The sequence below is a fragment of the Takifugu flavidus genome, chromosome 6, assembly GCF_003711565.1.
Source record: "Takifugu flavidus isolate HTHZ2018 chromosome 6, ASM371156v2, whole genome shotgun sequence".
Taxonomy (NCBI): domain Eukaryota; kingdom Metazoa; phylum Chordata; class Actinopteri; order Tetraodontiformes; family Tetraodontidae; genus Takifugu; species Takifugu flavidus.
In genome coordinates, this window is record NC_079525.1 from 12445054 (window position 1) to 12459095 (window position 14042).

The following is a 14042-nucleotide window of genomic DNA, read 5'->3' on the forward strand; positions in this document are numbered from 1 at the left end:
CGATGCCTTTTTGCACATGCGCAGTACAAATTCTATTGCGTCAGATCACCGCGCGAAGCCCGTCGTCATCAATAAGCGACTCGCGCATGCATCACAACAAAATGTCCGCGAAAGTTTGTATACCAGGTGAGTCCCCTTTATCTTTTTACGCCTGTTTAGCCTTCTTAGACGCGCTGCTGTAAACTGGGAATATCAGCTAGTTTAGGTTTGTATCGCCCACTGCCACTGTACTGTGTCACCCTCAGCGCCTCTTCTGCTACCAGCCCACTTCCCACTTTCTACAGACAGGGCTACTTGCTGCTCTGTGTTAACGGAAATGTCTTTCTAAAAAGACTACTCCAATGTTCATAATAAACGCCGTCTTAGGTATATTGATTGGTGTCCCTTCAGTAGATGAGATGATGTTTGCATACTTATTTCTTCTATAAGTTTATGCAACAAGCTCGGCGTGCAGGCGACCACACCAATATGGTGTTTCACTTTTTGCTTCATGGTCACATAATGCACACGACTTCATGGTTTTTATTCTTTCCAGGTGAAAAGCTGTGCAGTGCTGAAGACTGTGTTCTGGGCACAGGGGTATACCTGAGGCATGGCTACATACACTCCTCACTAGCAGGCTATGTCGTTAGGAAAAGTGAGGGGAAAGAGGTAACTGTTTCGTGTGATGTTAGCCTGTATGCATGGTTACAAGCATTAATATTATTTTGTATGTTGGAATGCTATGGTAGCTACCCATGATCTCCGTGGTGAGAGGAACAGAATTACAACTGCTACCAGATGTGGGAGCAATAGTCACCTGTAAGGTATGAAAGGAGGAAAAGTGACTGAGAATCACCTGAGTGTTTCATGGTTTCTCCTGGCACCTCATCAAACTTTAATTGTACAGGTGACCAGCATCAACCCAAGATTTGCCAAAGTCCACATCCTAAAGGTCGGGTCTACGTCATTGAAGGACCACTTCAAAGGAACAATCAGGTAACGGGACAAAGAAAAGCATCTGTATTACTTTCTATTTTATTTCTCTGCAACACTATTGACTGAACTTGCTCCGACAGAAAAGAAGATGTTCGTGCGACAGAGAAAGACAAGGTGTGTTTCAATCTTCTGAACATTACTTCTGCAGCTCGCAGTTGTTTAACAAAGATTGGGTTTTTTTTGTTGCAGGTGGAGATTTACAAAAGCTTCAGGCCTGGTGACATTGTCCTGGCAAAAGTTGTATCCTTAACCCTCTATAGAAGCTAGAACACAATATTTAGTAAAGTAGATAAAATAAGTAACCCTAACATTTCACAAGTTTTCCTCAGGAAATATATTTCTTTACGTGCTCTTGCCAAATTTTAACCAAATGTTAGCAACAACCAAAATAAATGAAAACTAAAAGTTTTCAAAATGTATAATCTTTGCTGTCAATACTTGACCTGTCACATCAGATGTCCATTGGCAATGTGGAGTCCAGCTACCTGTTGACAACAGCAGAGAATGAACTGGGGGTGGTGGTAGCACACAGTGAATCAGGTAAACGTCACCGCTCACTTCAACATTGTGAACACAAGGTGGCGACAAAGTAACACAGCAAAATCCAGAAATCGATCCAGAAATGTGACCAATTAAAACTTTTTGTTCTCCAGGTGCAGTGATGGTTCCAATCAGTTGGAGTGAGATGCAGTGCCCACTGACTTATGCTAAAGAGTTACGTAAAGTTGCACGAGTGCAGGCCAAACATCTAGAGGCATGAGGGACGGGACCCCACTAGCCATTCTCTCTCATCACATAGTTCTGTTGTGACACAGCAAGGAGGTTATCTATGCAGGTGTCAATGTACAGGTGCCAGCTTGGCAAATGATCTCAAGGACACTTTAGTTTGGAAAGCTGGTTATTTAAGCTGATCTCTTGGCTCTTTTGTACAGCATCCAAAATTACTCCTGTGGTCCAGGAATTTTCCAGAAATGCAGGGTCTAGCTGTAAAAACAAAACATCCTTTTTTGCGAGGGTTACTTTCTTTTAAACAGTTTATAACATTTCTTGACTGAAGTTATTTTGACCGTGCCTAGTGATCACCTATCTCTGCATATTTTTACTAAAATGAAGAAAATCAATATGTGACTCATTCATCAATATAAAAACACACTCAAAGAGTTTTATATCATTGGTACCAAAGATTTATTACATGCAGACTGCTGTTGATGCGGTCATTTTGGCTCTCACATGATTACAAATGAATAAAAACTTAAATTATGGGTCAATCATCAAAGCGCACTGATCGTGATGCATTGACATCAATGAAAAACTTCTTATTTACTGGTGCAGTAAACCCAATCCCTGCTCCCCTGTTGCTGGAGTCAAGTCTGCGCAAGTGTGCACGGTCAAATTCGTCCAGAAGTTTCTGCTGTAGCTGCTGCTGTCCATGCGTCCCGAGGGCCATATTTGCTCTTGTGGCGGTGGTTGTAGCGGGCTGAAACCCCTTTTTGAAGCCGCCCATCAGGCGAAGGAACTTCTGCTGTTTTTCAGAGCTGTCGAACTGCGCTGTGCTCCACTGACCCAAACCCTGAAGAACAGACCCAAGAACATTAAAATCTACAGTGGAAAAATCTGCTGATGTCTCCTGAGGACCGAAACAAAGCAAGTGGATAGTGGTCCAAAGAAACCTGCACTTATCAAGCACTGTTATTGAGTTACGCTGTAGGTAATAAAAGCTTTAATAACCATGCGGTGGGTTCTAGAGGGGTGATAGCAGCTTGAGTTTACAACAAAATGGAAACTGTGCAGGAACAATAGGGTACTCGTTCATGTAATACACCAACAGAAAGGTGCTACTTCCCCTCTACAGGTGTGTTTTTGCTGCCGTGGAAACCTTACCTGGAGGAGACGTCCATCCATCCATCAATTGTGTTCTTCTGGTACAAGAAATGAAATACTACAAAACACACTGAACTGCTTTTTAAACGAAAATGATTTGGAGGGTCTTATACTGACCGAAGGACTGGCAGGTATTTGCGGGCGTGACGCCTGGTCGTTCTCCGTCTGTAACGCTCGTCTCCGCTCCTGTGACAAAATTCACTTCAGTGGAGAGAAGCTAAAGGGCATTAAAGCCTCATAACAGACAGAATTTAAATAATAAGCTCAAGCCAGAAGTTTAGCTTAGTCAACTGAAACAGTGATGTGTTTTTAGTTTGCCAGAAAGATGAAGAGGTAATTCCTACTGTGCAGACACAACAAACACCGGTTTCTTTAATTCCATTTCTGCTTAACTGACAGGATGCCATGATAATAAAGAACGTGGCTCGCCTGGTTGATGGTGACCTCGTCAGTGTTTCCATTCTTCACAGACAAAAACACCACATCCATCTGAGACAGCTCCTGGAACAAATATTCATCCAGAATTTATGAAAAACAAAGTTAAAAGCCTGAAAATGGATCCGGTGCTTCTTAGACTGCCCACTTACATTCTGATCTTCCACCTCTTCTTTAACCTTCTTTGTCTTCTTCGGTTTCGGGGCATTACCAGAACACAGATGCTCCGCTGGGGCGTCCACCATCGTGGTGCGCTCTTTTCGTTTCTTCTTTTTTCTGCCCGTTCCTGTGAGCTTTTCTTCACTCTGCTGCTCCTCAGAATTCACTAATGGGGGTTCAGCCTCATCTTGGACACTGCGCTTTTTACTTTTCTTCTTCTGCCTCAGCTGTGGCTCCTCAACATCAGCACACTCCAAAGCTGTTTTTTTAGGCTTCTTTTTCTCCTCTTTCATATGATCACTCTTTGCAGGGTTCTCTTTCTTCTTCTTGACATCATCTTTAATTTCAGCCGCTGTCACTTTATTTCCATGTTCTCTTGTCTTCACTTTTTTATTCTTTACAGGTTTTAGAGCCATTTTGCTCTTTTTTACCCCTTCACTGTCACCTGTTTCTTCTGTTGTCTCTTGATCCTCAGCCACAATTTGGGGGGACTTTTTATGCTTTTTTGAGTGTTTTTCCTCTATAGCATCAGATGTTTTCTCATCAGCTGTATTCCTTTTCTTTTCTTTTGTCCATTCTACAGTCTCTGCATTTTTTTTCTTTTTGATTTTCTTTGGCAGCTCCTCCTCATCTATTTCTACATGTTCTAAATCAGCACATGTAGACTTTTTCCGCTTTTTATTGTCTTTAATTTTACACAATGGAGTTTCTATTTTATAGTCACTATCCTGCTTTTTCTTCTTTTTCTTTTTTTCACTGATGTCTCCACCATTTGTGGTGTTGAACAAACATTCGTTGACATATTTTTCCTTCTTCTTCTTCTTTCCAGCTTTTTCATCAGCCTGAACACAAGACTCCTTTTCTTGACAAAGAACTGTTAAGATTCTGTCATTAACACAGTCATTTTTCTGTAGAGAGGCTTTTTCATTCTTATTTTTTTTCACCTTTTTCAATTTTTTCTCTTCAGTCATCTCTTCCTTACTCTTCACATTCACCCCTTCATAAAAATGAGTTTTAGTTTGTCTGCAGAAACAAAGATCAGTTGTAAAACAGTAACTATATTACAAATTGATCAAATTGCGAGACTTAAAAGTATGTGATCAGATATGAAATTTAATCTGTTGTGATAATCTCATTGGCCATTAAAATCGGGCAAGGTCGGAGAATTATTCAAGATTTTTCAAAACAACAGCATGCTTTGAGAAATTATTAGTGATCTACGTGTAAAATTTAACGAACAAAAACTTCGGCATTCCGCTGAAAAATTAGTGTTTTGTTAATACTATTGCAAAAATCCTAACCCTAACGTGTGGGGGAGGGAATAAATTGAATTTACTTACTGATTTTGGTAAACAAACGTGTGATTCAAGCGTGTTTCTTAACCCGGAAGTTCATTTTCTATATCCGGAAGTTGCTTCTCTACTACTTCCGTTAAGGGCCAAGCAGGCTTCTGTAGTAACGCATGTTCACATGATTTATTATTACACTTTCACGCCCAGGTTGTTATTCTGGAGTGTATTTATTCTCAAATTAAAGGTCAGAGAGATCTCATGTACAGGTAAAATGTATATATTTTTTAAATAATTAAGTTATTGAATGATCCTCCCTTTTTCAAATTTGTTGTAATAAACAACTAAGTGAGAGACTGATGTGGTGTGTTATTTGTTAACTTTATTCAATAAACATATTTACCAAACACATTTGCAGTCAGTTGGAAAAGTAAACATATTGCAGATACATTTTTAGCAATAGATAGATATCCAACCTCATAAATAACTGAAGGAAACACTTAACAATCTTGTACAAGATCAATTAACATAATGTTATGGAACCATTTATTGTTTATTGAAAAATATAACCAAGTGGTAAAGCTGCCATATGCTTTTCTGGTTTTAACTGCCAGGGTTTGTATCATAATCAGTGTAATCCTGTGGCGTCCCAGAGCAGTTTGTGCAATTATTATTATTATTAGTAGTAGTAGTAGTAGTAGTAGTATTAGTATTATTATTATTATTATTATTATTCCCACAGACAGATCCTGGCAGCTTCCATCTGAACTCCTGCAGCCTCTGGAAGTCATTTATCTTTAATGGCTAAATATGTAGTAGAGGGTATTTTAAGAACATTATACGCAAAGGAATCATACAGTCTGCGACATCTTCATCTGTCAGTCACACAGCATATGGAAAATACCGGAAACTCTGCGTTGATGAATTAACCACTCTGTGCAAATCACATTACAGACATTCATGTTCTGCTGTCATAAAAGTGACGGTGCGTTATTGGAGCATCTCCAAGGTGGAATTTGGATATTTACATAGTTAATACAAAGTTATATAGGATAAGTAAAACACATTCAAAACACACTTTTGTTCAACATTACAGCGCACATTTCAAAGAAGCCTGTTTCAGTTTAGGCTTACCACAAAAGTGCTTGTTCACATGCGCGTGAATGGGCATTGTTCAATTGGGCATTTACACTTTTTTCTGCTTTGAAATTAAAATATCAAGACTTTAACTGGCACAAAGGAGTATTGTTTGTATTTGGGAAAGCCAAAGCGAGCCATCAGGCTGTTCAACTCCTCACAGGGGGGGAGGAGGGCCAACAGGAGAACTGGAACATTTTTATAGTTCTATATTTATATTCATATTCTATTTTTAATTTATTCTATTTTATTTCTTATTTTATTATATTTTTATTATCTTTAATAGGTTTGATGGGGTGAAATGGTGGTGGGAAATTTTGTAGATGCTTGTAGATCTTTGGAGATGCTAATTTCCCTGGTGGACACCCCCTAAAGGGATCAATAAAGTACTCTTGAATCTTGAATCTTGAATCTTGAAAGAAAGGAACATTTTAAATTATCAGATGTAGGGTCCGTCCTGAGCTGCTGTAGCTTAGCAGCTGTATGGGGGAACCCACAGCACCCAGAAAGAGTGTTTTTTTTAACACAAAAAGGCCTGATGGATCTGGGGATCGCACCCATGACCTTCCTGTTGTGAGGCAATTGTTGCTACTCACTGGTGTTTATACCTACAGTGGTGAATCGCTGAATGTGTCCCGCAATATTCAACACATTCCAATATTTAAAGAGCAAGCTATGACAAAATAATTATGAGCACAACACTTCCTGCATTTGAAATAAAGAAATGGAAAACACACAAGCTCCAATTACATGGAATTCAATGTCCCCTTCAGGGAAACTTTCGCCGTCTGTCATGACGTAGGTGTTCCTGCAATGGTTTGGGTGACTTCAGCTTTTGGGACAGCGAACTCTGAGACCCCTAACTAAAACTGTGCTGTCTGCCAACATATGGGGGGAGTATAGAAAACTCTCAAAATACTCTTAAAAATACATAATTAGTAAAACGCATCAGCTTTGCCTTGACAGGCATCTCATATTATTATCAGGTGCAGATATCAGTTCCCAGACAACTTCAGTCTTTAAAAAACAGTGCAAAATTGCAACTTCCAGCAGTGAATATTGTATATCATACAGTAGGTGTTTCAGTGCTTAATGGCTTTTAATTATGTACGTATTAAAATATGTCTGTTAGAGCAGTAGCCTTTTGAATCCCACGTTGATCAAGCGGTACAGGATAAACCATCTAAGTAGTTAAAATTAGGTTTGCAGCAATGATCGATGCATTATAGAGAAAAAAACAATGTCCTTTAGGTGTTTCCAGCATATCACGCAGAAACCAATCTGTGTAGGTGTATGCATGTCATCTACATACTTGTTATATTTCACACATTGTCTATGCATCATAGCTTATGTATCACACCGACTGGAGACTACTGTTGATTTAAATAATGCACCATAAACAACATCTGTCATGACAAAGTGTCCTAAAAGTCACTGTGTCTTGCCTCTCGTATGATTTCACATCCAGCCCCCAGATAAAGAGGCAGCACAGCTTTCACGCATCAGACTATTCCCATATCACCACAGCCGTCGTCCGGTGTACTTAATTGGGGCTGTTGGCATCTGTAACAACGGAGAAAAAGAAACAGTAAACAAGACTCAGTGTGGCCGAGTGGCAGCAGAATGCGTCGTTGCCATGCCTACCGTTCCTCCGTTCATGACCAGAGCCATCTCAGTGGGTTGGTAGACGTGACCCCTGAAGGCGATGCCAGGCCGAGCGCCCCTCTGGCTGCTGTGGTATGTTCCACTCTGAAGAGCTGAAAGAAGAGTCAAAAGTCAGGGTTCTGGCTACTTATCTGACTGGATGCTTCTTCAGCAGGGTGCAGTTGCTGTACATTAACACTTATATTGAATAACATTAAAGGGGGGGGGGGGGGGGGGGTAACTACCTATCTTACCTAACCTGGTCTGAGATTAACTGTGTGTCTCTGTTGCTTCGAGCATCACAAAGCAATCTATTTCTCCACTAATCTCATCCCGATAAAAAAAACAGATTTCTCTTTTCATCCCGGTCCCTTAAAACGTCTCCCGGTCACATCAACCACAATTTGACAGGTTGGATGGACGCTAACTTAAAATGAGTGTAGAATTAGATGTCAACAAACCTATAAGGCTCGTTACAGCTGGGCTCTGAATCACCCGTATGACAAAGAATCCCTAAATCTCACAGTCATTCAGCTGAAAGGATCATTTATTTTAGTTGTCAGTTGCCAAGCAACCGTGTCCTTCTCTCTAACAGTCGAAGCTTTAGTACCAGACACATTTGAAATACAGTCTGGCTTGGAAAGCCTCCGCTTCCTCCGTAACGTTTCTCTCAAACATGTCCAGCGAGACACAAACACGTCACATGGACATACTTGCGCTGTGCTCCTCCATGAAGGTCTGGCTTTCCGCGAAGGGTCGGTGGGAGTGATGCGAAGGCACGTCGTCCCCGAAATTTGCCGGAGGGGTGGCGTGACTGGTGTCAAAGAAGTCTTGCGTGCTGGACTGGGGAGGATTCCGGAGACACAGGTGTGCCTCTGGGATGGCATGGAGCAGCAGCAGGATCCAGCCCTGAATGACCAGGGCCACGGCCAGTGCGGGCTCATCCAACACCTTCACATCCTTCCCTCCTCCTGACCTCTCACCTTTCCCCTTCCCTCTGAGCGCCTGGCTGCCGTACAGGTAGAAGCCTAACCAGGCCACCCACAGCAGTGCCGATGCCAGACTGGACAGGAAGAGCCACACGGCGTTGCATTTCCACCTGTGCTTTTCGCTGTCGTCTCCATCTTCTTCACTCCCACCTGCTCCTTCGGCTCCCATCTCTCCTCCACACAGCACTACTCCCAGAGAGAGTCCCATAGCTATGAGCAACAGTCCCAGGGTGTAGCTGCAAATGAGAGCAAAGTCTAAAGGTGGATAAACGCAGGCTGGGTGGCCCTCCCTGACTACAGTCAATAACACCCATTCAGCTGAAATGATGCCCTGCACCAGAGCAAGGGCCAGACCGAGGGCTGCCAGGGAGCTGCCCGATGGGCTCATCTTACCAGCCACCAGTCTCTTGAGCCTCACGCCCTGCACGAGCAAACTGGAAAAGCACAGGGCAAAAAGGGGCCCCCAGAAAGCTCTGCGGATAACACACAGCACCTGGTTTTTCCCCACCAGGAAAGCCAGGGAGATGGAGAAAATACCCAAAAGGGTGCCCAGGAGCAGGAGAAGAGGCCCCACACCAGAGCGCCTGGAGGGGTCCGAAAGGGAGCGCAGCTTGACCAGCAGGAGCACAGCGAGGACCAGCGAGCTGAGGCCTCCGCTGCAGGCCACGGCTTCCAGAACCACACCCCACACCGACTCCAGGTCGCAGAGCACTCGGTACGAGGGGTCCAGGTCCGCGCTACATCCCTGCGGAGGATTCAGGGGCAGGTGGCCGGAGGCGTAGCTGATCAGTGACAGGAGGCAGATGATGGCGGGGCTGGCGGCCATCTTAGAGAGAAAAGAGAGAAGAGATCTACAAATCAAAGCAGCTGGTGAAAAACGAATACTAATGCATCATTCTATGAATCACAGCACAGGTTGGAAACTGTGCTCCGGAAACGGCTCCATCCAGGAGGCTGTTCTGTATCAGGAATAAATTTATGTGGGTTTTTTTGTTTTTACAGTCACTCAGAAACACACTCACAGAGCAGAAACGCTTTTAGCACTCAGCAAAGGTTTCCATGGAAACTGAAAACAGCGTGGGTTGACAACATTGCACACTGGGCTTCAGAAGAAGTTGACATTCAATATCCAAAAGCAATGATAAAGACACACACACACACAGACACACACACACACACACTCTCCTGACCATCGGTTTTCAATCAGCACCACATGAAATTCCCAACCCTGCAATTCCTAACAACGCCAAACTCACCTCGGATGATGTCTGGAATCTTGATGATTGACAGTAAAAGGGGCGTCCACCTTTTCAAGTCTGCATCTCTTCATCCGCTTTGTGGAGTTTTGGACTTCACGCACTTACACGAGAGACCTGGTTGATCAAAGTCATTGTGGCGTCCAGAAGGAGACCCGTCCAACCCTAACCCTTTTAGAAGTCACTGTGGGAGACCAGTTGAATCTCGCCACGATTCGTCCGGCTGCGTCCAGAATACACAGTTCTGATGCATTCCTTGACACTTCACACACCCACGTCCTTCCATGTATTTTCTGTCTTTCTCCCTTCTCTCTCACTGTCTTTGCCTCTCTCTCTCTCGCTCCCTCCCCACATCATACTGGTTCTGCGGAGGTGTCGACAGAGATGCAATCCCAGCTTTAGTTGTCCTCACCCACGCAGTACGATTTGCTCATGCACTTGTCTGACCATGAAGGAAGCAGCAAATATGCGGTATATCATTTTGCTCCTAGCCCGTATTGGTCTCTCGTTATTTCCAGCCCTGAGACTTCCATGTCCTCCTTCATACCACTTACACAAATCTTTCCCATGACCAAAAAGTGGGAGATTCAGCATTTGGAAGAAAGGAAAATGACATCTGTCAGGATGACATTGCAATATACATGAAAGTCAGCATTCAATGACTTTCAAAGGTCAAAACAGAATTCAGTTCAATGAATCTTTGTTGATATAGTGGCTCTTACAACCAAAATAGTTTCTATGGGCTTTACAGAAACCCTGGGCCAGACTCCCAACAAGCAAAAGGGGCAAAGAAAAATTCGCTATCACGAAGAAGTTTGCAGACTGGTTTTTGTTTTTTGTCTCTGGAATTTAGTTATATATTTACCCAGGAAACTTTCGACCAGGGACCTGGTCCGTGCATCTCCTACCTGATATTACCGTCATCCTGGCATGAACTGAACAGATTCTTGTTCACCTTGTTGGTTTCTGTATTCTTTTGTGGACTTTGAGCCGACTGTTCCCCCTTTCTGTGACGTCCTTCTATTGCTTCGGAGTTTAGATACCAAATTGAAGCTGTATTTAAATCCCAGCAGCATTACAGAGCCTCCATTGTTCGTTCAACATTGAAGACGAGGCCGAAAGGATGAGGTGTATTGGCGCCACCTGCTGTTTATCTGTATTAATGCACCAATCTGCTGTTAAATTAAGCACAATTTAAGCAGTGGCCGCTGGCCAGTAGGGGGCAATAGGGTACCGCCACCCTCATGTTTTAGAAGAAAACTTTCCTAAGTAAACATATACAGAAAAAAGTTTAAAAGTCATTAACAGAGCAGGAGGTTCAGCTAGAACATTTGTTAAACCAGATCACTATTCTTGTAATGAAACATTTAATTAAAAAGGTCACATAACTCATCAAGTGATCAAAATAACAATTTATTTGCATATATGTATGTCTGAGTAAATGCCAGATAGTATGTATAGATGCATATCTGCTTTGAATATGTTGAATTCCATATGAAAAGGCTTTTTACTCTTGAGCCGGTCTCACACTGGCTGTGGAGGTCACAGCGTCGCCTTGACTTTTACATGCGTTTGTGAAGGCGCAGGACGGTATTGCAGCAAGGGCAGGTGTGTTCCGCGTCCTTGCATGACGGTACACAGAATGGGATCAGGCAGCACGGCCAGATACTGAGGACAAAGTAAGGACAAAGTTTCAGCATGTGTCTGTTATAACTCTGATTGTATAGGTCTCTGAGGCGGAGGTCAGCTCCAGTAAACTGTCCGAGCTGTTTCACTGGTTTCTAGCGTGGTGTTTGCTCAGCAGCATACCACTGACGCATGTGAGGCTCCACCTTCAACAAGCTCAGTGTTTTTACAGCTGAAATAAGTCACCTTCAGCTTTGTTCTCACCTGTTTCTTTTGAAATCTCTATTTCTATCTTTTCTACAGAGCACACAGATTAAGAAACGATTGGAATCTCATTAAATTCTGCCCTAGTTAGCCTTTTTTGATGTCTCTTTATTAATGGGAAGCTCTTCACGTAGTAGAGACTCCTGGCGCATCCTGGCTGTATTACTCGAAACGGATATTTTATCTAATATAGATGGCGTTTATGGATACTAACCCGAAGATTCCCAACGCTCCACAGATGACCCAGGTCAGGAGGCCACATTTGTAGTTAACTATAGTGGTGACGCTCTGTCCACAGTGAGGACATGTTATACGTCCAGGAACATCTTGGAGCTGGGACACCATCCCTACGTTGGTGATTACTGGAACTGAGAAACACTCTGTGAGGCCCATCAACACCAACATCAACAACAACATTCCAGCCGCGGTTCCAGTAAGAGATTTACCGGTTTGAACAAGCTGGGTCTGCTGTGTCGAGTACATGTGGACTGTCTGAGCTGGATGTGAGGAGGAGATGTTTAGTAGGAGAAGCACATATTCATCAACAGGCTGCAATAACGAGTCCACACAACATCTGACAGTTTAAGACCACAAAATCTGAACCAGCATCTCAATCGTCCTGCGAAAAAGGTTCCAATCAGCCCAACAGCATGAATAAAAGTTGAAATATGTCATAGTCCCAACCTTAATAGTAGGATTCTGGGTTTGAGTATAATATACAATATATTCCTCATGAGATTTTTTTAGTCTTTGTTGTCTTTTCTGAAGCCTCTCCTCTACGGTTTTGCTTCATCTTAATCAATTGTCCATTTAAAAAATGTGCTTGGACAAAACTGCCTCGTCTTCTTCGGCTTCCGGGTCGTTTCAAATCGCCGCCCCACAGAAACACCACCTGAGACGGAGACTGGCGTTGATGTGTGAAGCCGTCCTCAGAACACAAACCCCTGCTAACTACAGATGCAAACAAAATAAGAAGAAAGAAGCAGCTGTGTAAAAGGATAAATAAACACAGATTAAGGTTTTGAACATGTACCAGGTTGAGCTTGATAAACTACAGGTTGAGCTTGGACAACTACAGGTGGAGCTTGGACAACTACAGGTGGAGCTTGGACAACTGTAGGTGGAGCTTGGACAACTACAGGTGGAGCTTGGACAACTACAGGTGGAGCTTGGACAACTACAGGTGGAGCTTGGATAACTGCAGGTTGAGCTTGATAAACTCCAGGTTGAGCTTGAAAAACTCCAGGTTGAGCTTGATTCACTCCCAGGGGAGGACCAGGATACGGTGGTACCGGTAGTTGTTTGTCCATATTTCCTCAGGTTCAAGAAAAGGAGAAAGAAGAAAGAAGCAGCTGTGTAAAAGGATAAATAAACACAGATTAAGGTTTTGAACATGTACCAGGTTGAGCTTGATAAACTACAGGTTGAGCTTGGACAACTACAGGTGGAGCTTGGATAACTGCAGGTGGAGCTTGGACAACTACAGGTGGAGCTTGGATAACTGTAGGTGGAGCTTGGATAACTGTAGGTGGAGCTTGGACAACTACAGGTGGAGCTTGGACAACTACAGGTGGAGCTTGGATAACTGTAGGTGGAGCTTGGACAACTACAGATGGAGCTTGGATAACTGCAGGTTGAGCTTGATAAACTCCCAGGGGAGGACCAGGATACGGTGGTGCCAGTAGTCGGTTGTCCATATTTCCCTCAGGTTCGAGAAAAGGAGGCCTGTGTGACAGAAGAACCCCACCGTAGTGAGAATTAGCTTAAATGAAAGAAATAGGCTTAAATGAGCTGGTGATGGGTTTTTATCAGAGGCTGAAATGTCGAGCATGGGTAAAATGTTTACACCTACGGCCTCTCTGGGCCTTTTAAATGTACATAAGCTTGTGAAACTCAGAAACCAACAAGAAAACAAGAAAAACAAGAACCTCCCCTTTCCACTGTTACAGGAATATGGATTCTGCATTCTGGAGTTTACAAAGCTCATCAGTTTATTTTTTTTCCAAGGGATTTAAAAATCCTCAGTTGAGTTGACAGACGTACAGGTTCAGCCGGGGTAGCAGCAGTTTCACATCAGGTTGTATTTACAGGAAAAGGCACAGCTGGTTGGATTTGAGCCAAGTGGAATCCACTCAGTGGAATCCACTCAGACCTGTTCTTGAATGACTGGTTTTCAGCCGTGTCTCTGCATCTGTTCTTTTTATGTTCCTCTTATGTTCTTATCTGGATGTCATGTATACTATTTGGCAGCACGATTCATAACCCCCAAACCCCCCCACCCCACCCCCCCCCCCCCCCCCCCCACACACACACACACATACACAGACACACACACACACACACACACGCTATCCTCACACGACAGACAGATGCAATATTCGTCA

The 14042-nt window shown here is 43.2% G+C and overlaps 4 protein-coding genes across 9 annotated transcripts; 1 reads left to right on the forward strand and 3 right to left on the reverse strand.

Annotated features, from left to right (window-relative positions):
* Positions 1–32: 32 nt before the first annotated feature.
* On the forward strand, positions 33–2097 carry exosc1 (exosome component 1). The gene is made up of 8 exons (XM_057036591.1): positions 33–126; positions 536–651; positions 732–806; positions 890–978; positions 1059–1092; positions 1168–1218; positions 1434–1518; positions 1632–2097. The coding sequence occupies exons 1-8, from the start codon at positions 87–89 to the stop codon at positions 1736–1738; spliced, it is 597 nt and encodes a 198-aa protein (XP_056892571.1). The 5' UTR covers positions 33–86; the 3' UTR covers positions 1739–2097.
* A 42-nt stretch (positions 2098–2139) lies between these two features.
* Positions 2140–4914, reverse strand: knop1 (lysine-rich nucleolar protein 1). Its single transcript, XM_057036568.1, has 5 exons — positions 4794–4914; positions 3447–4476; positions 3289–3360; positions 2977–3045; positions 2140–2548 (listed from the first exon to the last, which is right to left on the reverse strand). Exons 2-5 carry the CDS (start codon positions 4422–4424, stop codon positions 2243–2245), a joined length of 1425 nt encoding a protein of 474 aa, XP_056892548.1. The 5' UTR covers positions 4425–4476; positions 4794–4914; the 3' UTR covers positions 2140–2242.
* A 190-nt stretch (positions 4915–5104) lies between these two features.
* On the reverse strand, positions 5105–10981 carry gprc5bb (G protein-coupled receptor, class C, group 5, member Bb). 2 transcript variants are annotated; one of them, XM_057036577.1, is made up of 5 exons: positions 10677–10981; positions 9769–10328; positions 8237–9338; positions 7524–7636; positions 5105–7442 (listed from the first exon to the last, which is right to left on the reverse strand). In XM_057036577.1, exons 3-5 carry the CDS (start codon positions 9336–9338, stop codon positions 7398–7400), a joined length of 1260 nt encoding a protein of 419 aa, XP_056892557.1. In that variant the 5' UTR covers positions 9769–10328; positions 10677–10981; the 3' UTR covers positions 5105–7397. The 2 variants fall into 2 exon arrangements, with proteins under 2 accessions (XP_056892557.1, XP_056892556.1); XM_057036576.1 differs by having other exon boundaries at positions 9769–10384.
* A 184-nt stretch (positions 10982–11165) lies between these two features.
* On the reverse strand, positions 11166–13355 carry LOC130527815 (lipopolysaccharide-induced tumor necrosis factor-alpha factor homolog). 5 transcript variants are annotated; one of them, XM_057036587.1, is made up of 4 exons: positions 13058–13355; positions 12105–12155; positions 11873–12020; positions 11166–11436 (listed from the first exon to the last, which is right to left on the reverse strand). In XM_057036587.1, exons 1-4 carry the CDS (start codon positions 13353–13355, stop codon positions 11331–11333), a joined length of 603 nt encoding a protein of 200 aa, XP_056892567.1. In that variant the 3' UTR covers positions 11166–11330. The 5 variants fall into 5 exon arrangements, with proteins under 5 accessions (XP_056892567.1, XP_056892566.1, XP_056892569.1 ...); XM_057036586.1 differs by having other exon boundaries at positions 11873–12026; XM_057036589.1 differs by having other exon boundaries at positions 12692–13292.
* Between the last annotated feature and the right edge of the window lie 687 nt (positions 13356–14042).